A 26617-nucleotide genomic window follows, 5' to 3' on the forward strand; every position below is an offset into this window, starting at 1 on the left:
CGTTGAGGTGCTAGTTTACAAAAGTGAATGTGGTGGTAATTGTGTCTTTTCAGGAATTACTTGTAATTGCTCGAGTACGAATCGACGCTGAGGAGTAGTTGAATGTAATCTTGTAAATTCCAGGTCTACCCGTGGATCTTACAACACTAGAAATTGTATGTGTCGTAATACTATAAATATGACCAGTCGTTCTTTTTTTTTTTACTGAATTCAAGTTGACCGGGTTCAGATAAATATCGTATACCCACATTACCTAGTAATTCATGTCGTTGTATTGGTATATGTCTTTTCTGTAATCGCATTAACGGCTTCCATGGTAGTTGTTCAAGTAATTTCATTATTGAATTACACTTAATTATTCACACTTGGTAATCTAGAACCCCATTCGCGGGATCATCTATATTTCTAAATGAATTATTTACTTCACATATTGATTTCCAAATAACCGCTCAGCAAGTCTTCGATTAAGTCGTTCAACAATTGCCTGATCACGATGAATTGCAATATGTCCTCGTCTGATTTTGACATTTTGTTTTGTCATCAAAGATGATACTGCACCAAAAAATTCCTTGCCACGATTAACTTGTAATAGTTGTGGCCACCGTAAGGGTCCTCGTTGATAAATTCGCTCAAAAGCAGAAGGAACTTCAGTTGCTATTTTAGCTGATAATGGATCCGCTTCCTTATATATACTTGCAACGTCAACGACAGTTAATGCCTACTCATGTGTACGTGATTGACGTCTTCCAGTTTTAATAGTATCATGCGGTAAAAAAAATATCAGCTTGATGAACTTCATTAGGAGTGCTGACATCAAAATGTAAATGCTGAATTGTTTCAGGATATGGTAATTTGAATACAATGACCTAATGGTATCTATACAATTTTCTCTACCAAGCAATCAGAAAGAATAGTATTTTTTAAAGTACGAGTCACACTGAAGTCATCTTGAATTTAAGGATTTCTTGAATCGGTATATTTACATACGTTGCCCCGTATGTATTGTGACTCTAAAATGTCAGTATGTGTGTTGTGTGTGTCTGTGTGTGTTGTGTGTGTGTTTGTGTGAGCATGTATTTGTGCGCGTGCTGTAAGCTGTAAACAGCTATTCAAATGTATATATAAAGCAAAGAAAACATGTAATATCAACTATGATTCAATGATTATGATACTGTATATATATATATATATATATATATATATATATATATATATATATATATATATATATATATATATATATATATATATATAAAGATAGATATATATATATATATATATATATATATATATATATATATATATATATATATATATATATATAATATAATATAATATAATATAATATAATATAATATAATATAATTAGCGGCTGTCGGGGCAAGCAGCTTTCCCTGTTAACTAATATTTGGACTCTAGGTTCGTGGCGGTACCCGTACCCCATTTGGATCTAATCCCCTCTCTGTAAGATGGAGAAATACCGGAATGTGGTCTGTGTGCCCTATGGTTCTTTCTTAGCCTCCTGTAAAATATTGTATTTAAAATATATCATTAATTACTTATATTGTTTAATCCCATCTTACAAGATCGTTCTTGAAGAGTTAACAAAACCACTTCGCACCAATAACGACGCCCGTCCACGCTAAACACGTGACAATAAAGGGAAAAGGTCTAATACGATAGGAAATCTGTGAAACTTTATAGCATTTACAATCGTGAAGTGACCAAAAGCTTAATAATAATAGTAAATTTCTATTTAACTTGTGTTAATATTTGTGTACTCCATTTGTGTCATAAAGAGCGACATCAAACATAGAAATAAGTACTGCCTTGGAAACTCAAATCTCTTAATAATAGAGTAAAAGCTAGTATGAAATTAACAAATAAGAATAAAATAAATTTGAAATATGATGGAGCATCACTTCATCATATAATGAAACGTAATCTGTTACAATTTACTCGTATATCCGATTGACTTTATTTCATTTCTGAAAACATGCGTCTAACCTCATTATGCTTAGATAAAACTACCTTATTTTTATTAGATCAAGTTAACTTGTTATGCTTACATCAAACAAGCTTCTTATTCTTAGATCAAACTACTTTCCTATGCTTAGATCAAACTACATTAGTATGCTAAGATCAGACTGGATTGGCTTGAATAAATCAAACAACCTTATTTTATTAGATCAAGTTACCGTATTATGCTTAGATCAAACAAGCTTCTTACTCTTAGATCAAGTTACCTCGTTATACTTAGATCAAACAAGCTTATTTTTATTAGATCAAGTTACCTTGTTACACTTAAATCAAACAACCTTATTTTTATTACATCAAGTTACCTTGTTATGCTTAGATCAAACAAGCTTCTTATTCTTAGATCAAGTTACCTTGTTAAGCTTAGATCAAACTACATTCGTATGCTTAGATCAAACTGGATTGGCTTGAATAAATCAAACTAACTTGGTTTTATTATATCAAACTATCCCTTATGCTTAGATCAAACTACGTGTATGCTTCTAGCCAACAATTTTGTTATGCTTAGATCAAACTACGTGTATGCTTCTAGCCAACAATTTTGTTATGCTTAGATCAAACTACGTGTATGCTTCTAGCCAACAATTTTGTTATGCTTAGATCAAATTGTCTTGTACTATTTAGGTCAAACTATCTTGTCATGTCTAAATCAAATCTTAGATTAAAATTTATTGTTCTGATTAAATCAAATTCGATTGTCATGCTTAGATCAAACTGTATTGCTATGACTAGATCAAATTGTCTTGTCACACTTATATCGGACTGCATTGTTATGATTAAATCGAATTCGCTTGTCAAATTTTGATCAAACTTTCTACGATTAGATCTAATTAGATAGTCGTGCTTAGAACAAACTGTCATGCTATGATTTAATCAAATACATTTGTCACGCTTAGATCAAACTTTCTTGCTACGGCTTAATCAAAGTCATTTGGCATGCTTGGACCAAGTTGTTTTGAAAAAATTAAATCGAATTCGCTTCTCATGTTTAGATCAAGCTGTCTTGTTACGACTTAATCAAATTCGCTTGCCAAGCTTAGACCCAGCTGTTTTGATATGATTAAATCAAATTCGCTTGACATGATTTGATTAAACTGTCTTGCTCTGATTATATCAAATTGTATTGTCATGTAGAGATAAACTATCTTACAATGATTCGATCAAATTCGTTTGTTGTGCTTAGATCAAACTGTCTTCCTATGACTAGAACAAATTATCTTATCATACCTAGATCAAACTGTCTTGCTATGATCCGATCAAATTCGCTTGTCGTGCTTAGATCAAACTGTCTTGTTATGATTAGAACAAATCGTCTTGTCATACTAAAATCAAACTGCCTTGCTATGGTTCGATCAAATTCGTTTGCCGTGCTTAGATAAAACTGTATTGCTATGACTATATCAAATTGTCTTGTCATACTTATTTCAAACTATATTGCTATAATTAGATCAAATTTGTTTGTCGTGCTTAGTTCAAACCGTATTGCTATGACTAGATCAAAGTGTCTTGTCAAACTTAGATAAAAGTGTGTTGCTATAATTAGATTAAATTGTCTTGTCGTACTTAGATCAATCTGGATTGCTAGGATCAAAATAAAATTCGCTTGTCATGCTTAGATCAAGCGGTCATGCTACGATTAAATGAAATTGTCTTTTCATACGTAGAACAAACTGTATTGATACAATTAGATCAAATTGTCTTGTCATACCTAGATCAGACTGTTTTGCTTTAATTCAATCGAAATTCACTAGACATGCTTAGATCAAACTGTCTAGCTATGATTTAATCTAATTCACTTGTCAAGCTTAGATCAAGCTGTCTTGCTATGATTAAATCGAATTCGCTTGTGATAATTTGATCTAACTGTCTTGCTATGATTAAATCAAATACACATATCGTGCTTAGATCAAACTGTCTTCCTATGATTTAATTAAATACGCTTGTCATGCTTATATCAAATTGTCTTGCTATGATTTAATCTAGTACGCATGTCATGCTAATATCAAACTGTCTTACTATGATTAAATCGAATTCGCTTGTCATGCTTATATTAAACTGTCTTGCTATGATTTAATCAAATACGCTTGTCATGCTTATATCAAACCGTCTTGCTATGATTAAATCGAATTAGCTTGTCATACTTTGATCAAACTGTGTACCTACGATTAATCTAATTCGCTTGTCGTGCATACATCAAACTGTTTTGCTATGATTATATCCTACTGTCTTGTCATACTTATATCCAACTGTTATAATATGAATAAATCAGATTCGCTTGTCACGTTTAGATCAAGCTGTCTTGCCACGATTAAATCAAATTCGCTTGTCATGCTTAGACCAAACTGTCTTGCTATGATTTAATAAAATACACTTCTCAAGCTTAGATCAAGCTGCCTTGTTTCGACTTAATTAAATTCGCTTGCCATGCTTAGACCAAACTGTTTTGATATGATTAAATCAAATTCGCGTGACATTCTTTGATTAAACTGTCTTGCTCTGATTATATCAAATTGTGTTGTCAAGCCTAGATCAAACTATATTACCATGATTCGATCAAATCTGTTTGTTGTGCTTAGATACAACTGTATGCCTATGACTAGATCAAATTATCTTGTCATACTTATATCAAACTCTCTTGATATGATCTAACCAAATTCGATTGTCGTGCTTAGATCAAACTGTCTTGCTATGATTAGATATAATTATCTTTTCATAGTTATATCAAACTGTATTGCTATAAATAATTCAGATTTACTTGTCGTACTTAGATCAAGCTGTCTTGCCACGTTTAAACCTAATTTCCTGTTATGCTTAGACCAAACTGTCTTGCTACGACTTAAAATCGCTTGCTATGCTTGGACCAAACTATTTTGATAAAATTAAATCAAATTCGCTTGTCATGTTTGTCATTGATTTAATCAAATACACTTGTCAAGCTTAGATCAAGCTCTCTTGCTACGACTTAATATCGCTTGCTATGCTTGGACCAAACTATTTTGATAAAATTAAATCAAGTCCGCTTGTCATGTTTGTCATTGATTTAATCAAATACACTTGTCAAGCTTAGATCAAGCTGCCTTGCTACGACTTAAAATCGCTTGCTATGCTTGGACCAAACTATTTTGATAAAATTAAATCAAATTCGCTTGTCATGTTTGCATCAAGCTGTCTTGTTACGACTTAATCAAATTCGCTTGCCATGATTAGACCAAACTGTTTTGATATGATCAGATCAAATTCACTTGACATGCTTTGATTAAACTGTCTTGCTCTGATTATATCAAATTGTATTGTCATGCCTAGATCAAACTATCTTACCATGATACGATCAGATTCGTTTGTTGTGCTTAGATCAAACTGTCTTCCTATGACTAGATTAAATTACCTTGTCATATTTAGATCAAACTGTCTTGCTATGATCTAATCAAGATCCCTTGTCGTGCTTAGATCAAACTGTCTTGTTATGATTAGATCAAATTGTCTTGTCATACTAAGGTCAAACTAACATGCTATGTTCCGATCAAATTGGATTGCCGTGCTCATATAAAACTGTTTTGCTATGACTATATCAAATTGTCTAGTCATACTTAGATCAAAGTTTATTGTTATAATTAGATCAAATTGTCTTGTTGCAGTTAGATCAACTTGTATTTATATGATTAAATCCAATTCGCTTATCGGGCTTAGATCAAGCGTCCCTGCTACGATTAAATCACATTGTCTTTTCATACGTAGAGCAAACTGTTTTGCTATAATTAGATCAAATTATCTTGTCATACCTAGATCAGACTTTTTTGTTATGATTTAATAGACATTCACTAGACATGCTTAGATCAAACTGTCTTGCTATGATTAAACCGAATTCGCTTGTCATAATTTGATCAACTGTTCTCCTACGATTAGATCTAATTCGCTTTTCGTGCATATATCAAACTGTCTTGCTATGATTAGATCTAATTGTCTTGTCATACTTATATCAAACTGTATTGCTATGAATAAATCAGATTCGATTGTCATGCTTACATCAAGCTGTCTTGCCACGATTAAATCAAATTCGCTTGTCATGCTTAGACCACACTGTCTAGCTATGATTTAATTAAATGCACTTGTCAAGCATAGATCAATCTGTCTTGCTACGACTTAATCAAATTCGCTTACCATGCTTAGACAAAACTGTTTTGATATGATTAAATAAAATTCGCTTGACACGCTTTGATTAAACTGTTTTGCTCTGATTATATCAAATTCTATTGTCATGCCTAGATCAAACTATCTTACCCTGATTCGATCAAGTTCGTTTGCTGTGCTTAGATCAAACTATCTTCCTCTGACTAGATAAAATTGTCTTGTCATATTTAGATCAAACAATCTAGCTATGATCTGATCAAATTCGCTTGTCGTGCTTAGATCCAACTGTCTTGTTATGATTAGATGAAATTGTCATGTCATACTTAGATAAAGCTGTCTTGCTATGACTATATCAAATTGTCTTGTCATACTTATATCAATTGTCTTCCTATGACTAGATCAAATTGTCTTGTCATACTTAGATCAAACTGTATTGTTATAATTAGATCAAATTCGCTTATCGTGCTTAGATGTAACTGTATTGCTATGATTAAATCAAATTCGCTTTTCATGCTTAGACCAAGCAGTCCTGCTACGATTAAATCAAATTGTCTTTTCATACGTAGAACAAATTGTATTGCTTTAATTAGATCAACTTGTCTTGTCATACCTAGATCAGACTGTTTTGCTATGATTAAATCGAAATTGATTACACATGCATAGATCAAAGTGTCTTGCTATAATTAGATCGAATTGTCTTGTCATGCTTTGATGAAGCTGCCTTTCCATGATTAAATCAAATTCGCTTGTGAAATTTTGATCAAACTGTCTTCCTACAATTAGATCTAATTAGATTGTCGTGCTTAGAACAAACTGTCTCGCTATGGTTTGATCAAATACACTTGTCAAGCTTAGATCAAGCTGTCTTCCTACGACTTAATCAAATTCGCTTGCCATGCTTAGACCCAACTGTTTGAATATGATTAAATCAAATTCGCTTGACAAGCTTTGATTAAACTGTCTTGCTGTGAATATATCATATTGTATTGTCATGCCTACATCAAAATATCTTTCCATAATTCGATCAAATTCGTTTGTTGTGATTCGATCAAACTGTCTTCCTATGACTATATCAAATTGTCTTGTCATACTTAGATCAAACTGTCTTGTTATGATCTGATCAAATTCGCTTGTCGTGCTTAGATCAAACTGTATTGCTATGATTAAATCAAATTCGCTTTTCATGCTTAGATCATGCGGTCCTGCAACGATTTAATGAAATTTTCTTTTCATACGAAGAGCAAACTAAATTGCTATAATTAGATCAACTTGTCTTGTCAAACCTAGATCAGACTGTTTGGCTATGATTAAATCGAAATTCATTACACATGCTTAGATCAAATTGTCTTGCTATGATCTGATCTAATTGTCTTGTCATGCTTAGATCAAGCTTTCTTTCCACGATTAAATCAAATTTGCTTGTCATGCTTAGACCAAACTGTCTTGCTATGATTTAATCAAATACACTTGTCAAGCTTAGATAAAGCTGTCTTCCTACGACTTAATCAGATTCGCTTGCCATGCTTAGACCAAACTGTTTTGAGATGATTAAATCATATTCGCTTGACATGCTTTGATTAAACTGTCTTGCTCTGATTATATCAAATTGTATTGTCATGCCTAGATCAAACTATATTACCATGATTCGATCAAATTCGTTTGTTGCGTTAAGATCAAAATGTCTTCCTATGACTATATCAAATTATCTTGTCATACTTAGACCAAACTGTATTGCTATGACAAAATCAAGTTCCGTTGTCGTGCTTAGATCAAAATGTCTTGTTATGATTAGATCAAATTGTCTTGTCATACTTAGGTCAAGCTCACATGCTATGATTCGATCAAGTTCGTTTGCCGTGCTTAGATAAAACTGTCTTGCTATGACCATATCAAGTTGTCTTGTCATACTTAGATCAAAATGTATTGCTATAATTAGATCAAATTCGCTTGCGTGCTTGTATCAAACTGTCTTGCTCTGACTAGATCAAATTGTCTTGTCATACTTAGATCAAAGTGTATTGCTATAATTAGATCATATTGTCTTGTCGTGCTTAGATCAAACTGTATTGCTGTGATCAGATCAAATACGCTTTGTCATGCTTATAGCAATCTGTCTTGCTATGATTTAATCAAACACGCTTGTCATGCTTATATCAAACTCTCTTGCTATGATTTAATCAAATACTCTTGTAATGCTTCTATCCAACTGTCTTGCTATGATTTGATCAAATACGCTTGTCATGCTTATATCAAACTGTCTTGCTATGATTTAATCAAATACGCTTGGCATGCTTATATCAAACTGTTTTGCTCTGATTTATTCAAATACGCTGTTCATGATTATATCAAACTCTCTTGCGATGATTAAATCAAATACGCTTGTCATGCTTATATCAAACCGTCTTGCTATGATTTAATCAAATACGATTGTCGTGCTTCTATCAAACAGTCTTGCTATGGTTTAATCAAATTCACTTGTCAAGCTTAGATCAAGCTGTCGTTCTATGATTAAATCGAATTCGCTTGTCATACTTTGATCAAACTGTCTTGCTCTGATTATATCAAATTGTATTGTCATACCTAGATCAAACTATCTTACCATGATTTGATCAAATTCGTTTGTAGTTCTTAGATCAAACTGTCTTCCTATGACTAGATCAAATTGTCTTGTCATACTTAGATCAAACTGTCTCGCTATGATCCGATCAAATTTGCTAAATAAGGTCTTATTTGGAAAGGGGCGTAATTAGAACATAGTATATGCTTCACCAGCTTGCACGATTGGACGTATTGAGAAAAGTAGGTATTGCAGATATGAAGGTGCACTAAAAATATTAAATAAAACAAAATATTTTTGAAACAGGAGTCACCTGGAGAAGAAAAAGAAAAACAACTCTGCATTATCGATGACTAAAGTAGTACTTAATCAAAGACGTGGTAGCTCAAGCGATAAAGACTTTGGACTCCTGATAAAAAATATTCAATCGAATGCAATCAGTAGTACTGCGTAATCTGATAGGAAACAGTGGTGGGCCATTGGCAAGACATTGTACACTAATTTTATCTGCACGATATAAATATTAAAGTTATAATGCGCCATGAAGACACTAAAAACAGACAAGATACTACCCGAATAGATCTAGAAATAATAAGAGTAATTTTAAAACAGTTAATAAAACTCACTGAAGTATTACAATAATCAGCACTACCAAAGCGACGACGACAACGGTCAGGCTCACAATCACGACTATTACCCAGGTAAGTGGTCTATCATCTGTAAGAAAGAAAAACCATATACATCTCGTACATGAAGGAAGGTAACCCACATCTATCTCGTACATGAAGGAAGGTAACCCACGTGCATCACGTACATCGAGACAAATATCCTACATATAAGGGGTGCACAACCCAAGGCCCATTAGACGGATGTGGCACGGAAAAGCGTTCTGCCGGCCCTTAGGGCACATTAAAACAACACAGAAATCTAGCCCGTGAATAGCAATTATATTTAACAAATTAGTGTTTGCGGCCCTCGAGTCATCTTAGTAAACACAATATGGCCCTTGGACGAAAAAGGTTGTGCACCCCTGACGTACATCAAGAAAAATTACCGAAATATTTACATCTAATATAGCAAGAAAGATAACCAACAGCTATTTTGTGCATCAATAAAGATAACACACACACACACACACACACACACACACACACACACACACACACACATATATATATATATATATATATATATATATATATATATATATATATATATATATATATATATATATATATATAATTAAAAAGAGACAGAGAGTTTGAAGAAAATCACCCGCAGACCAAGAAAGACAAATGACAGTTATATCGTACATCAAGAAAGATAACTCGCATATATCATATAATGATGTCATTTTGTAATGTCAAATCTGCGCTTGTGTATTTAATTTGGAATACGGCATTCATTCATTTACGTTGTTTCTTGTAGTGTATTTTGTTTATATAATTTAACCTTAGGTTGAATAAAAAATTGAGCATATAATAAAAAGGTTACTGCATTTGTATGGGAAAATATGAACTCGTTTTGTCGGAAGGATATACTGCACTCACAAGTTCGTGCAGTATTCATTCCGAAAACTCGTTCAAATTTTCCCATACAAATGCAGTAACCTATAAATATTGTCATGATGATTTAATGTATAATAGTGTTATATGATGACCTAATGTATTATATTGTCATGTTGACTTAATATACAATATTGTCTTGTTGACGTAATGTATAATATTGTCATGATGACTAAATATATAAAATTGTTAGGGTGACTTAATATCTAATATTGGCATAATGACGTAATGTATAATATTGTCATAATGTATAATGTTGTCATGATGACTTATTGTGTAATATTGTCATGATGACATACTGTATGATAATGTAATGATTAATGAATGTATGATATTGTCATGATAACTTGATTTATGATTTTGTCATATTAATATTAATACGATAACTTAATATATGATATGTCGTGATGACTTAATGTATAATATTGTCATGATACCTTAATGTATGGCATTATCATGATTACTTAAATATAGTATTGTCATGATGATTTAATGAATAATATTGTCTGATGACTAAGTGTCTATTATTATCATGATGACTTAATGTTTAATAGTGTCAGGATGATGTAATGTATAACGTTGTCACGATAACTTAAAGTATTATATTGTCGTGATGACATAATGTATACTATTGTCATGATGACTTATACTATTGTAAAATGATTTAATGTATAATATTGTCATGATGACTTAATGCATACTATTGTCATGATGACCTATCTTATAATATTGTAAAATGATTTAATGTATGATATTGTGGTGAAGACTTAATATATAATACTGTATGATGACTTAATGCATAATATTATCATGATGAATTAACGCAAAGTATTTCATCATGTCATAACGTATGATATTGTCATAAAGACTTAATGTACAATATTGTCATAAATAATTAATGTATGATATTGTCATGATGACGTATTGTATAATATTGTCGTGATGACCTGATATATAATATTGTCATGATGACTTAACGTATATTATTGTTATGATGACTTAACGTATAATATTGTCATGGTGACATACTGTATAATATTGCCATTATGACTTAATGTATGATTTGTCGTGATGACTTAACTTAAAATATTGTCAAGATGACTTACAAAAATAATATTTTCATGATGACTTAACGAAAAATGTTGTCACGATGACTTAATATTTCATAACATTTTTATCTTCACCTTGCAAATGAAACGGAAGTTTTTAATGAAAGGAACGATCCTACTAGTGGTCAGTTTCTCGTACCCGGGTGAAGGAGTCGAATCTGTGGGCAATGTATACATGGTAAACATTGAGTACCTGGATGAAATACTTGAACATGTGGGCAACTCATACATGGTAAAAAAATGCGTACCTGGATGAAGGGGTTGAACCTGTAGGCAACACATACATACATGGTAACATTGCGTACCTGGATGAAGGGGTTGAACTTGTGGGCAACACATACATACATGGTAAACACTGTGCACCAAAATGAAGGAGTTGAACCTGTGGGCAACATACATGGTAAACACTGCGTACTTGGATGAAGGAGTTGAACACGTGGGCAACACGTACATACATTGTAAACACTGTGTACCAAAATAGAGGAGTTGTACATGTGGGCAACACATACATACAGTGTAAACACTGTGTACCAAAATGAAGGAGTTGTACATGTGGGCAACACATACATACATTGTAAACACTGTGTACCAAAATGAAGGAGTTGTACATGTGGGCAACACATACATACATTGTAAACACTGTGTACCAAAATGAAGGAGTTGTACATGTGGGCATCTTATATATGGTAAACACTGCGTATTTGGATGAAGGAGTTGATACTGTTCGCAAATGATATATGGCAAACACTGCGTTCTGTATGACGGGGTTGAACCTGTGGGTAACACATACATGGTAAACACTGTGCATCTGTATCCAGTATTTTTTATTTCGAGTTCTAATACTTCCCAGAGAATTTAAAAATATAAATGGAAAATTTGCCATTAAATCTGAAAACATGCAGGGAGTGTGGTTTGGAAATGCTTAATCTAACTGCACACATGCATGGAAACATATTCGTTAACGCAAACGTCCCTTTGGTTTGAAAAGCAATGAGGAAGACAATGTTAGGGACTCCAAAGCAATGAAGACAAAGTTAGGGAATCCCAAACAATGAAGAAGTCAATGTTAGGGATTCCCAAGCAATGAAGAATAAAATGTTTGGGACTCTCGAGAAATGAAGAAATGTTAGGGATACCCAAGCAATGAATAAGACAATGGTACGGACTCCCAAGCAACAGTACGGTACTTTTATACCTTTGTAATACACTATAGTCATGCCCTTTGTGTTTAACAATCGGAAGAGGACAGGGTAGTCGGCAGGGGCCGGGTAATAAACAGCCAAAGATGTTGATGTTTGGCAGTGTGTGTTCGTGTGTGTGTGTGTGTGTATGTGTAGAGTTAGAGAGAGAGAGAGAGAGAGAGAGAGAGAGAGAGAGTACAAAACACCATTAGTTGACGAAGTGTGTGAGCACAACATGTTAAGGAGGTTGTGTGGGCTGGTGAGTATAGACCGCCAGGGAGTCCGTGGTGGGTGGGCTGAGAATAAACTGTCAGGAAGGATGGAGGGGAGAGGAGTACAAACTGTCAAGCAGGCTGGCAGGGAGAGTACATTTTGCTTGATAAGGATATTGATAACGATTGTATTTGACTGTAAACCAGTCTGATACAGTCATTGTATTGCTGAACGTTACCAAAGTTCAATTCCATCTGCAAAGGAATTAAAATCGGACTGCATAAGTAATAAACACACTGTCATCCTAGCTTTCGTTTCAAATACTCTCTCCCACCAAGAAAAAATACCAACTGAAACGCAATCTATGCCATATTAAACCCTCTCAGACCGAATATTTACAATCACTGTTCATCTGTTTAGTGTTGCATGTTCTTAACAAAACCAGAATAAAATCTCTCGCACAATTAATCACTAGCAGGTTGTATAAGGGAAGCAATTTAAATAGCAAGGTGTTTAATAATAGCAATTTAAAAAGCAAGGTGTGAACAGAAAGGTAAACCTGTGTTAACGGTTATGTGCTGTCCTCTGGGTGGGATTGAGTTCTGCGGGTTTGGTGATTTGGATGATGTTGATGTTGTTGTGGATGTCATTGTTTGTGGATCAAAGTCTGGAAAAGAGGATTTATAAATGCATTTAATTTGTTATTATTTACTAATACTCAGTATTGTATATCTCATATACCAACACTCATTCATTTATATAATGGCCTTTTAATGACCTGAACAGTCATTCATTATATATCACATGCAGACACTCAATCATACATATATCACATGCAAACACTCGCTCATGTCTCACATGCAAACACTCGCCCACTTATCACATGCAAACACTCATTTATACATACATCATATCGTAATAAATCCACACTTTCAAATATTTCTTAAATCATTGTGAATACAATCCGAAAAATTCATTAAGATACAATTTCTACAAAAACAAAACTGTATCTACAAGAATGATGAAAAGATAACGTTTTCTAAAAAATAATGTTGTCATGTGGCTTAACGAAATATTTCAGCAGAAGATAAGCTATACGTGGCCGCCAGCTTAGCTGATGGAGTACGAACCCGGGAACATCCCGAAAGAAACACCGCTTTAGACCACTCGACCATTCGGGGTTAAATACAAATAATAACGCCTCTATAATGACTACAATAGAATTAACGTTTCTACCAAAAGGAATGTATCAATAAGAATATCAAATGTATAGTCTAATAATTACTACTTGATAAAATGTATGAGAAAATATGAGTTGGAAACTAATTTGTGACTATATAATGGATGCATGCTATCAGGCGTGACTGGCACAAGTTTCGTCGCATGTGTAAATCAGTCTCGACATGCTAACACGAGTTACAGTGCGTGTGTAATTCGGTCTCATCATGCTGACACAAGTTACATTGCATGTGTAAAACGGTCTCGACATGCAGGCACAAGTTACAGGACATGTGTAAATCGATCTCGACATGTTGACACCAGTTACAGTGCATGTGTAACCCCGTCTCGACATGCTGACACGAGTTTTAAGTACGTCTCGATATGTTAACCCAAGCTGCATTGCATGTATAAATCCGTCTCGGCATGCTGGCACGAGTTACATTACATGTTTACAGTGTCCTCGACATTTGACACCAGTTACGGTGCCTGTGTAACGCGGTGTCGACATGCTGACACGAGTTACATTACATTTGTAGGTCAGTCTCGACATGGTGACACGAGTTACAGTGCACGTGTAAATCACTCACGACCTGCTGGCACGTGTTACTGTACATATATAACTCGGTCTGGACATGCTGACATGAGTTACAGTACAAGTGTAAATCGGTCTCGATATGTTGACCTGAGTTACAGTGCATGTGTAACTCAGTCTAAACATGTTGACATCAGTTACAGTGCATGTATAATTTGGTCTCGACATTCATGATATTCAGTTGAGGGTCTGATGGTAGCAAATGTATGATTATAAATAAATACAAGTTTTGTTTACTTATACAATTCCATAAATGAGAACGGTTGTATACAGGCTTTTTGATTAATTTAAATGTTTATTCAATTTTGAAATCAAACTTATATAAATACAATTGCAAAACATACGTTATGTTACAATCATTTTGATTTTATGGGATTTTGGTTCGTCGACATGTATTTAATTTAGTATTTGCCTTCTGTGTCATCCTATTTCCTAAAACGTGCAAACAAACACTTATGAAAATAAAATATCGTGTTATGCACAGCAATTAGTACTTTTAAGTAGAACGCGAGCCGCGTATTTAGAAGAATACTCACCGAAGCAATAGCGCTGTTGGACACTAGTGGGAAGGTTTTCCAGGCAGTAGATGACGGTAGTCATGTCACATCGCTTTACCTTGAGGCTGTAGGCCATTTCACACGTGTTTGTAAAAGTTGCAGCACAGGCTTTTCTAGCCACCACTCCATCTTCAATGATGGGGATTGATTCTGTCCAAGAGTTTAAATTATCAATTAAGTTATATATTCTTTAGACTGATTAGATGTATCATAAATCAATCCTTTATACCATAAAAATGTAAGAGCTGATGATGAAAGGTACTTAAAATTTTAACCTGTAACATGTTTTGCTTTAATCGGAAAACAAATGTATTTCTTTTCGGCTCTTCAATCCGTCCCTAGCTTAAGCATCATTCATTGGACTTATTTATCATATACAATTTGTTTTACATTTAAAGGAAAAGGTCGAAGGGTGATATGACTTTGATGACGACTACGTCTACAATGAGTGACAATTTACTTTCAAACTCTTCCATAAGTTAGATTGAAACATTGGATGCAATGTTTGTGTTTGGTAGCTTCATAAAATTACTATCAGAATAAATAAGTTACTGAATATAGATCACTATGATTTCTGTATCATATCCCTGGTTAAAGCTCATATGAAACCATGTTGACTTCTTCCGTTGTGGGATATTTGAGAACATTGTATTTTACTTATGTATGCGTCGACTTTTATTTTGACCCTCATGTTATATTTCCTTTGGATAAAGCTAAAGTCAAAATGCACCAAAGAAACAGTTACGCAATGTCAAGATATAGAAAGCATATTTACATTCACTTATGGTCTGTTTCATTCATAATAAAAACAGTTTTATCAATTGTGTTCATAATCCATCAACCTGCTTTAACTATATAAAGTATGTGTATTGTGGTTACGTAATTACGAAGGAACGTTAGAAGTTTTCATTCATTAATCGAATGGTTAAATCTTTTATCACTTATATTTAAAATGGCAAAATGTGTTCTACATGGAAAAGCTGATCTGAGCTTTTTTAGGTTGCTTTCTATAAACCTTCATTTGGAACTGGCGTGAACTGAGGTCATGAAAGCAGAAAGGGCATGGATTTTATCAAAGACAAATAAAACAGAGACTTACATATGTTTGAATTTTATAAGATATTGTTTTGTAAGTAAACAAGACTCGTTAAGTGATTTGAGAAGTTTTTTTTCCATTAGGTATGGTTGTTTAAAAAAATGCTAATGTGATCTGAGGTCAAGCAGAGAATTATATTATCTCGTGATTGTGAGGAATTTAAAAGTTATGCCTTAATATCTGGCACATTAAATTGTATTATGTTGTGTCCATTCTGGGCTGAATTTTCTTTTCTTCAAATTATTGAATTTAAATGATTATTTTCCCTGGAAATACAAAATTGCTCTGATAAACTTATTTGATAAAGAAATTCATTGGAATTTATACTGAATTCAAACTTGGAATAATATTTATGTGATTCAACAAGAGACTGTTGACACATCCGTACTACGAAAGCCATAACAGACACGTCATCGCCTTCAGTTTTAAATCTCATCAGGAGTTGAACTGCGTTTCACTGAGGACTTGTTATTACTAAGACTTGCGTCTTTAATTATTGGATTAGTTCTGAATTTAATTCGCAATACTGTAAGTTCTTTTTTCTCCTTTTTCATTTTGTATTCTAGGGAAAAAAAAATATTTGTTAAATTTTACAAAGCTTGTAGTCTTCACTCTATTCTGTTGCTTATTTTACGAGCATAAATTCGTAACAATCATAGGATGCCTTATCTATCTACTTTGAAATAACCCGTCATACAAACATAGGAATGTGGATTCAGCATGTGCTTTCCCTCACTACCGAGCAGGGTAGAGAGTCATTTGCTTCCTAATTTGAATTCACAATTAGCTGTTGAAATAAATTTACTCGACCTTGGTGGAGAGAGGATGTAAACTATTGCCCAACAGATCTCTTGTTCGAATCTTATCTTCCAATCAAGAGGATCGGTTACAGCAGTGCCGGATTAACATTAAGCATACTAAGGTCAGGGGCCCCGCGTGGCCGAGTGGTCTAAAGCACTCACCGTTAAGGGTTCGAGTCTCGAATTCAGCTAATATGGGTATGTAAGAAAACTTGCCAGTAGCTTCTCGTGGGTCGGTGGATCTTTCCGGGGTTTTCCGGGTTCTTCCTCCACCATTAATACCGGCCGCCATGTATAGCCTATCGTGTGCTAAAAAATGGCGTTAAACCCTACAACAACATACATACATACATACATACATGAAAAACGGGGTTAAACTCTACAACAAAGGACACAAGAAAAAATAATTAAATTAATTGTTGATGATAAAGATGAACGAATTATATTTGGTCATTGTACAAATATTTTGATTTGGAATAATGGCAACTTTGGTATTTTTCTACCTTTGATTTTTTTTTTCTTCACATTTTTCGTGGGGGGGGGGGGTAACCATAGTATTTTCAGTGATTTCGGTCCTGGATTAAAGTGCAAACGTATGCCACCAGCAAGTACTACGAGAATGTAAAACATCTAACAAATTAAATCTAAAAGTATGGCACCGACATGTTTAAATAAATAAAAAGGTATTGAAAGAAGAAATAAAGAAATATACAAAACCATTCATCCAGATGGGGATTCGGGTTCCACAGCCATAAGGCGAAACATATTTGGTCGTAATGTTGAGATCCGTGCTGTACCAAATATCATGATTGAGGTCCAAAAGGTCACTGCGGTCGTTGGAGACGTACTCACAAGACGGACATCGGTCGAACATGTAGGGAAATGGCACATGGTTCCCAGTGGAACAAGGGTCGAATGTGACTGAAACGAATTAATGATGGGCTCAAGCTATTGAACCACTAACTCATCTTCCATAGACACAAACATGAATGCTTGAATAAATAAATCTGTTGTATGTACCACATTGTCTGGGAAACAATATTTGATTTTCCTTTTATCGAAGTCAGCGCAAAAAATATGAACAATCTTTTTGTTCTAGATAAATGTTTATACGATGTGGAATCAGTAAAAAATGCATAGATGTTAAAAACGTTAAAATTAAAATAAAAAACGTAAAACAACGCATTTTTTTTCAATAAATAATAAATGGAAGAAAAAAACGTTCAAGTAGTTTTTAGGTAACACAAAAATCAATATTTTACTTATTTACACGCTACATACAAGTTTTTAATTTCAGTGATACAAATATGAAAAAATGTCAAAAGTTTTAAACCGTAGTCCAGATAACATTGAATTTTTTTTCGCTCAATGTCGTTATCACCATCTGACTGATGTGACCACGCCTGGCCTACACTACCAGATATCAGCACTATGTTGTAGCATGTTTACGTAAAGTATCGTAGGCTAGCATCGTAGATTCGTTATTGATCGATATTTGTAATCTAGAGTATGACAGAGGACCGCCTGTATGGCCGATGATAAAAAAAATGCAAGTACCAAATATAAAAAACGCACAAAAACCCGTAAAAAACGCGTTTTTTAGGTAAAATAAAAAACGAAAGAAACGTTTTTATCATCTACGTGTAAAAGTTACTTAACTGGACAGTCGTAAGTCCGAAGGTTTATAAGGTGTGGTATCGGTAAAAGTTACTTTACGTGACAGTCAAAAGTCAGGGTGGAACATGACACCGTTTGTCTAAGCGAATAAGACTGTGTAAGTACACATACATAGTCTATTTATAAATTGAAAGAACTGATACAAATAAAATGCAAAACACGCTGAAGGAGCCTCACGTTACAATAGGTTATGTGGCTGAACAGTTTTCTATCCATTTGTTTGAACAGTGGCATTTTTATGGCACATATATCAATATTTATGTAATTGGCATACCAGACTAGATTTGTAATTTTATCAAAGGACTCATATGTCTGGTTTCTTTCAAGAACCACCCTCCCCCAACCTTATCAGATGAGTGATCAGAATGTTGTACAGATAAAGATATAAAATAGAACGTATCAAGTACCTGAGTACTGACAGCCTTGAACGCCTGCAAGGAATAAAAGAAAAACGAAACATATATATATATATATATATATATATATATATATATATATATATATATATATATATATATATACAGAGAGAGAGAGAGAGAGAGAGAGACATTGTGATTAACCTACAGTTAATGTACGAAAGGTGAGATTGAATTTAGAAAATATAAACAGATTCAGGCGAGCAAAGATGTTGAATTTAATATTTCGGTCCTGGATGAAGTAGTACTTGAGGAAATCTTAGAATGAAAGAGAAACCAATTATTTAATCATATGTTGCATTTATACCGTTGCAGTAGCACGCTTGCAGTGCATTCCGAATGCTGACACGTTCAAAAGTGACGTTGTCGATCTTTTAAAAAGAAGATGATTTAGACCCAAATCAAGCATTGTACAAGTTCTGCTTTTTGAAGGATTAGACAGGCGATGCTGAACATAGGTAATCATTTATCCAACGTCTAAAACTTTTATTAGATTATACAATAGTCTAAAACTTGTATTAGATTATACACTAGTCTAAAACTTTTACTAGATTATACAATAGTCTAAAGATTTTAATTAGATTATACAATAGTCTAAAACTTGTATTAGATTATACAATAGTCTAAAACTTGTATTAGATTATACAATAGTCTAAAACTTGTATTAGATTATACAATAGTCTAAAGATTTTAATTAGATTATACAATAGTCTAAAGATTTTAATTAGATTGGACACCGATGAAAAACTTGTTTTAGATAGGACAACGGTCTAAAGCTTGTATTAGATTGTACAGCGGTCTAAAGTTTGTATTAGATTGTACAGCTGTCTAAAGCTTGTATTAGATTGTACAGCTGTCTAAAGTTTGTATTAGATTGTACAGCGGTCTAAAGCTTGTATTAGATTGGACATCTGTCTAAAGTTTGTATTAGATTGTACAGCGGTCTAAAGTTTGTATTAGATTGTACAGCGGTCTAAAGCTTGTATTAGATTGTACAGCTGTCTAAAGCTCGTATTAGATTGTACAGCTGTCTAAAGTTTGTATTAGATTGTACAGCGGTCTAAAGCTTGTATTAGATTGGACATCTGTCTAAAGCTTGTAATTATAGTGTACAGTAGTCAAAAGCTTGTATTAGAATGTTCAGTGGTATAAAGCTTGTATTAGATAGTACAGCAGTCTAAAACTTGTATTAGATTGTACAGCTGTCTAAAGTTTGTATTAGATTGTACAGCGGTCTAATGTTTGTATTAGATTGTACAGCGGTCTAAAGCTTGTATTAGATTGTACAGCGGTCTAAAGCTTGTATTAGATTGGACATCTGTCTAAAGCTTGTAATTATAGTGTACAGTAGTCAAAAGCTTGTATTAGAATGTGCAGTGGTATAAAGCTTGTATTAGAATGTGCCGTGGTATAAAGCTTGTATTAGATAGTACAGCTGTCTAAAGCTTGTATTAGATTGTACAGCTGTCTAAAGTTTGTATTAGATTGTACAGCTGTCTAAAGTTTGTATTAGATTGTACAGCGGTCTAAAGCTTGTATTAGATTGTACAGCGGTCTAAAGCTTGTATTAGATTGGACATCTGTCTAAAGCTTGTAATTATAGTGTACAGTAGTCAAAAGCTTGTATTAGAATGTGCAGTGGTATAAAGCTTGTATTAGAATGTGCCGTGGTATAAAGCTTGTATTAGATTGTGCAGTGGTGTAAAGCTTGTATTAGAATGTGCAGTGGTCTAAAGGTTGTATTAGATTGTGCAGTGGTGTAAAGCTTGTATTAGAATGTGCAGTGGTCTAAAGCTTGTATTAGATTGTGCAGTGGTGTAAAGCTTGTATTAGAATGTGCAGTGGTGTAAAGCTTGTATTAGATTGTGCAGTGGTCTAAAGCTTGTATTAGATTGTGCAGTGGTCTAAAGCTTGTATTAGATTGTGCAGTGGTGTAAAGCTTGTATTAGAATGTGCAGTGGTCTAAAGCTTGTATTAGATTGTGCAGTGGTGTAAAGCTTGTATTAGAATGTGCAGTGGTCTAAAGCTTGTATTAGATTGTGCAGTGGTGTAAAGCTTGTATTAGAATGTGCAGTGGTCTAAGGCTTGTATTAGATTGTACAGCGGTCTAAAGCTTGTATTAGATTGTACAGCGGTCTAAAGCTTGTATTAGATTGGACATCTGTCTAAAGCATGTAATTATAGTGTAAAGTAGTCAAAAGCTTGTATTAGAACGTGCAGTGGTATAAAGCTTGTATTAGAATGTGCCGTGGTATAAAGCTTGTATTAGATTGTGCAGTGGTGTAAAGCTTGTATTAGAATGTGCAGTGGTCTAAAGCTTGTATTAGATTGTGCAGTGGTGTAAAGCTTGTATTAGAATGTGCAGTGGTCTAAAGCTTGTATTAGATTGTGCAGTGGTGTAAAGCTTGTATTAGAATGTGCAGTGGTCTAAAGCTTGTATTAGATTGTGCAGTGGTGTAAAGCTTGTATTAGAATGTGCAGTGGTCTAAGGCTTGTATTAGATTGTGCAGTGGTGTAAAGCTTGTATTAGAATGTGCAGTGGTCTAAGGCTTGTATTAGATTGTGCAGTGGTATAAAGCTTGTATTAGAATGTGCAGTGGTCTAAAGCTTGTATTAGATTGTGCAGTGGTGTAAAGCTTGTATTAGATTGGACTTCTGTCTAAAGCTTGTATTATAGTGTACAGTAGTCAAATCTTGTATTAGATTGTGCAGTGGTCTAAAGCTTGTATTAGATTGTACAGTGGTCTAAAGCTTGTATTAGAATTTGCCGTGGTATAAAGCTTGTATTAGATAGTAGAGTGGTTTTAAGATTGTATTAGATATACCACCGGATTTTTTCCTAATTACATGTCCAGTTTAATATATACTCCATTTAATTACAGATAAAAGTTATCACACTAGAGTATGCAATAAAAACAAAATAGTATTTAAATTTCGCACTTACCCACGTCCTGTTTAGTTGTTTTGTTTTTGTACAATTTACTCCCATACTTATGTGTTTTTAATTTTATTTTCATTACATTAATCCTATCTTCAATACATTTCACTGTCTAGTTTTATTTTCTTCTTGTTTGATATTGTATTGTATGGTAGGATCAGAAACCTCAGATAGCTCAGATGTTGCTGAATACCAGCAATATAATGCAGCATATGATTGATAACTCTATAAGAATACATTACAGTATATAACTGGATTATCTCCCGTGGTACATGCACTCCGTTTATCAATATTTGACAATGGTGTTCGTGAGTTGGAAGGTTTAATAATGGTTTTACCCATTTTTCTATTTTTATGATTTCGTTATTTCATGTTTTGGATTCTATCATCGGTATGAAAGGCTGTCATTTAAGCAACCTTGTATTTTTTTGTGAGTTATTCATTGCTGTTTCTATCTTTTGTATGTATATGTAATCAAAAAGCGTTCAGGCAAAACATTTTGAAATCAAACTTCCTTTTCCAGCTTATTATGTATCTTTGTTTTCGGAATTGAATTTACAAAATATATTGATGGGATTGAATAACAAGTTGACTCAACGCCAATAAAAAAGCCTGAATCATGGAAATTGTGGTAGCTAAAGGCCAGAGTGGTCCTATACTAACATTAAAGTCAGATATTACATCTTGTGTGGTCCTATGCTAATGTTTAATTCAGATACCACATCTAGTGGCATCCAATGCTAAGCATCTAGTGTCATACAGTGTTACTATTAAAGTCAGATATTACATTTAGTGTCATCAAATACTTCTATTAAAGTCGGATATTACATCTAGTGTGGTCCAATGCTACTATTAAAATCAGAGATTACATCTAGCGTGATCCGATGCTAATATCAAAGTCAGAGATTATATCTAGTGTGGTCCGATGCTAATATTAAAGTCGGAGATTGCATTTAGTGTGGTCCGATGCTAATATTAAAGTCGGAGATTGCATTTAGTGTGGTCCAATGCTAATATTAAAGTCGGAGATTGCATTTAGTGTGGTCCGATGCCAATATTAAAATCGGAGATTACATCTAGTGTGGTTCGATGCTAAGTCGGATATTACATTTAGTGTGGTTCTAGGCTAATATTAAAGTCGGAGGTTTCATCTAGTGTGGTCCGATGCTGATATTAAAGTCGGAGATTACATCTAGTGTGGTCCGATGCTAATTCGGAGATTACATCTAGTGTGGTCCGATGCTAATATTAAGTCGGAGATTGCATTTAGTGTGGTCCGATGCGAATATTAAAGTCGGAGATTACATTTAGTGTGGTCCGATGCGAATATTAAAGTCGGAGATTGCATTTAGTGTGGTCCGGTGCTAATATTAAAGTAGGAGATTACATCTAGTGTGATCCGATGCTTATTCGGAGATTACATCTAGTGTGGTCCGATGCTAATATTAAAATCGGAGATTATATCTAGTGTGGTCCGATGCTAATTCGGAGATTACATCTAGTGTGGTCCGATGCTAATATTAATGTCGGAGATTGCAGATAATCATTTGAAAACTTAAATGTCTTGTTGTTCTAGGGTTTAACGCCATTTTTCAGCACACGATAGGCTATACATGGCGGCCAGTATAACTGGTGGAGGAAGAACCCTGGAAAACCCAGGGAAGAACCACCGACCCGCGAGAAGCTACTGGCAGGCTTTCACACGTACCCACGCCAGCCGAGCCTTGGACTCAAACCACGCAGACAGAGTTGAGATGGCAGTGATCCGGAACGGTGAGCGCTTTAGACCACTCGGCGACTCGGGGCCCCCAACTTAAATGTGTAAAGTATAATGTATGTATAATGTATGTATGTAGAATGCTTGTTTTATAATATAAGTTACATAAGATAATATTTTCAGGCTCAATTGATAACTTTCAAGGACTAAAGTCCTTGACAAGAAAAAGGGAATACTTATTTTATTACGTACGTGTCATGAATCTATAACATGAATATTTTCTTTGTCTGTCTCACTTATATCACACATCAAATTCCATCCACCGCTACTAATATTATTAATTTTACATTTATTTAAATTAAAAAAAAATTGAAATTGATATTAATAATTCAAATTTGTTAGTATTATTGTTTACATACGTGCCTGCATCAAATTCTACAAAAAATGATCTTTGTGATGGTACCCCGACCAATAGATTACCATGTACGGAGGTTATTAAATATTACACAAAAGAAATTAAACATTATTCGTTTAAATGTTATGTCAGAAATAATAAAAAGTTAAATCAATGAAAGTAATGCAAACCATTTAAAGATTAACAGACTATATTTTGAATTATGGACTATCGGAATATGATTTCTGACTATCAAAGAACAGTGTATGAGTGTACAACTGGACGGACTAAAGACATAAGCTTTTAACCAGAGAGAGAGAGAGAGAGAGAGAGACTTAACTGTCCAGACGAATAGCCATGTTGTGATACACTGAAAAAACATTCTGACATTTAGTACTGGACTCAGCTGAATGAAACAACTGGGTGGCATAACCGAGAATTTGATAAAAATTGTAGTCAATTTGCCTAGTGAAACGAGGCAGAAGTATTGAAAATGATTGGTCTGACATATTGCCAACAGCATAGGTAAATTCTTTTCTGGGAAATATCAGAATAGATATTTTTTTTTCATGAAGACGGTCGGTGTGTTTATTATTAGCTGTACCTAGAAAAGCTTATACCAAGAAATATATATCCAAGAACGAAAATCCCTTAATGTCAGAGTGGGTGTAGTGGTATCAGCACTAGTATTGCAGGTAGTAGTTGTTGCAGTAGTAATATTAGTAGTAGTAGCGGCAGCGTTTGCAATAGAAGCGGTAGTAGAGGCAGTACTATTAGTAATACTAGTAGCAGTAGTAGTAGTGGCAGTAGTAGTGATGGTAGTAGTAGTGGCTGTAGTATTAGTAGTAGCAGTGGTATTTTGTTATCATTTTTAGTTGTAGTAGTAGTTGTTGTTGTAGTAATTGTTGTTGTTGTGGTAGTGGTATTAATATAGTAGTAGTATTATTAGTAGTAGTAGTATTAGTGGTAGTGGTAGTTGTAGTCGTAGTAATAGTGATAGCAATATTATGAGTGGTAGTATTGCTTGTTGTAGTAGTCGCAGTACTAGTAGTAGTGGTAGTCGTAATAGTTGCAGTAGTAGTGGTTCTGGTAGTAGTCGTAGTAGAAGTAGTAGTAGTTGCTGTTGGGTTTAACGCCATTTTTCAGCAAACGGTAGGCTATTCATGGTGGTCAGTATTAATGGTGGATGAAGAACCCGGGGAAAACCCCTGAAAGAACCACCGACCCACGAGAAGCTACTGGCAAGCTTTCTCACATACCCACATTGGCCGAATTCTAGACTCGAACCCATGCAGACAGAGGTGAGATGGTAGTGATCCGTAACGGAGAGCGCTTTAGACCACTCGGCCACTCGGGGCCCCAGAAGTAGTAGTAGTAGTAGCGGTAGTAGTAATATTAGTTGTAGTAGTATTAGTAGTAGTCGTAGAAGTATTATTATGAGTAGTGGTAGTGGTGCTTGCAGTAGTAGTGGCAGTGGCAGTAATCTTAGTAATACTAGTACTATTAGTGATGTTGGTAGTAGTAGTTGCAGCAGTAGTAGTGGTCTTAATGTTGTTATTATGGTTCTTCTTCTTATTATTAGTTGTTGTTGTAGTGGTGGTAGTTTTAGAAGTAGTGGCAGCAGTAGAAGCAGCACTGGTAGCGGTAGTTGTAGTGGCAGCAGGAGTAGTAGTAGCAGGAACACATATATAGTTCATGGGGTGGAATAATTAGTTGTAGCGCCACATTATTAGTGGTAGGGCAAGTAGTAGTAGTATTAGTTGTATTAGTAACAATAATACATATATGGTTTTTAATTATTAGTAGTAATACAATTGGTAGTAACAGGAGGATGGTTAGAGGAGATGGTCTGTTGTTCAAACGAATAATTAATTTTTAACTGGACCTAAACAAATGAAAAAATATATCATACGGAGTTTCTTTTTGTTGGTTTTCTTTTCTTTTTGGGTGGGTTATGTTGTCAACGTGACGATGCATAATATACATACAATACAATCTAATTGTTATAATTTTGTAAGATAGTCTTTCCGTTGCCTTGTTGTTAAAGATAGGATTTCAGTTATTATTTGCATATCTTTGTTGTATCGGAGTAAATCGACATGTTATACTCGCATTTGCATTTAATACTTTACCAGGAATGTATGGTTCTAACTTAAACATGTGTTCTAATTTTGTTTGCACTAAACAGATGGCTGGAACAGTTTGTACGGCATTCATTGCTGATGTGTCAACATGGACATTGTTAGATGTTACCACGTAATTGACTGAACCCTTAATCGCTCTTATTCAATCGGATTTTTCAGGACCATGAATTAGGTTATTTATGGAAAAAGTAAACGGCAATTGCATTTTCGAAACAGGTATAATTCTGACGTGTCTGGATTATCATTGTACCTTTACCAAATACGTCCTTGTCAAT

General features: G+C 34.2%; 1 protein-coding gene across 1 annotated transcript; it reads right to left on the reverse strand.

Moving 5' to 3' along the window:
• Nucleotides 1-1320: 1320 nt before the first annotated feature.
• LOC149800474 (uncharacterized) lies at nt 1321-24663 on the reverse strand. Its single transcript, XM_089957262.1, has 7 exons — nt 24538-24663; nt 19141-19164; nt 17774-17977; nt 15140-15310; nt 13350-13457; nt 9349-9439; nt 1321-1522 (listed from the first exon to the last, which is right to left on the reverse strand). The coding sequence occupies exons 1-7, from the start codon at nt 24626-24628 to the stop codon at nt 1402-1404; spliced, it is 810 nt and encodes a 269-aa protein (XP_089813388.1). The 5' UTR covers nt 24629-24663; the 3' UTR covers nt 1321-1401.
• Nucleotides 24664-26617: the final 1954 nt, after the last annotated feature.

This window comes from Sinohyriopsis cumingii, chromosome 5 (assembly GCF_028554795.1).
Source record: "Sinohyriopsis cumingii isolate HCF-2022 chromosome 5, ASM2855479v2, whole genome shotgun sequence".
NCBI classification, from domain to species: Eukaryota; Metazoa; Mollusca; class Bivalvia; order Unionida; family Unionidae; genus Sinohyriopsis; species Sinohyriopsis cumingii.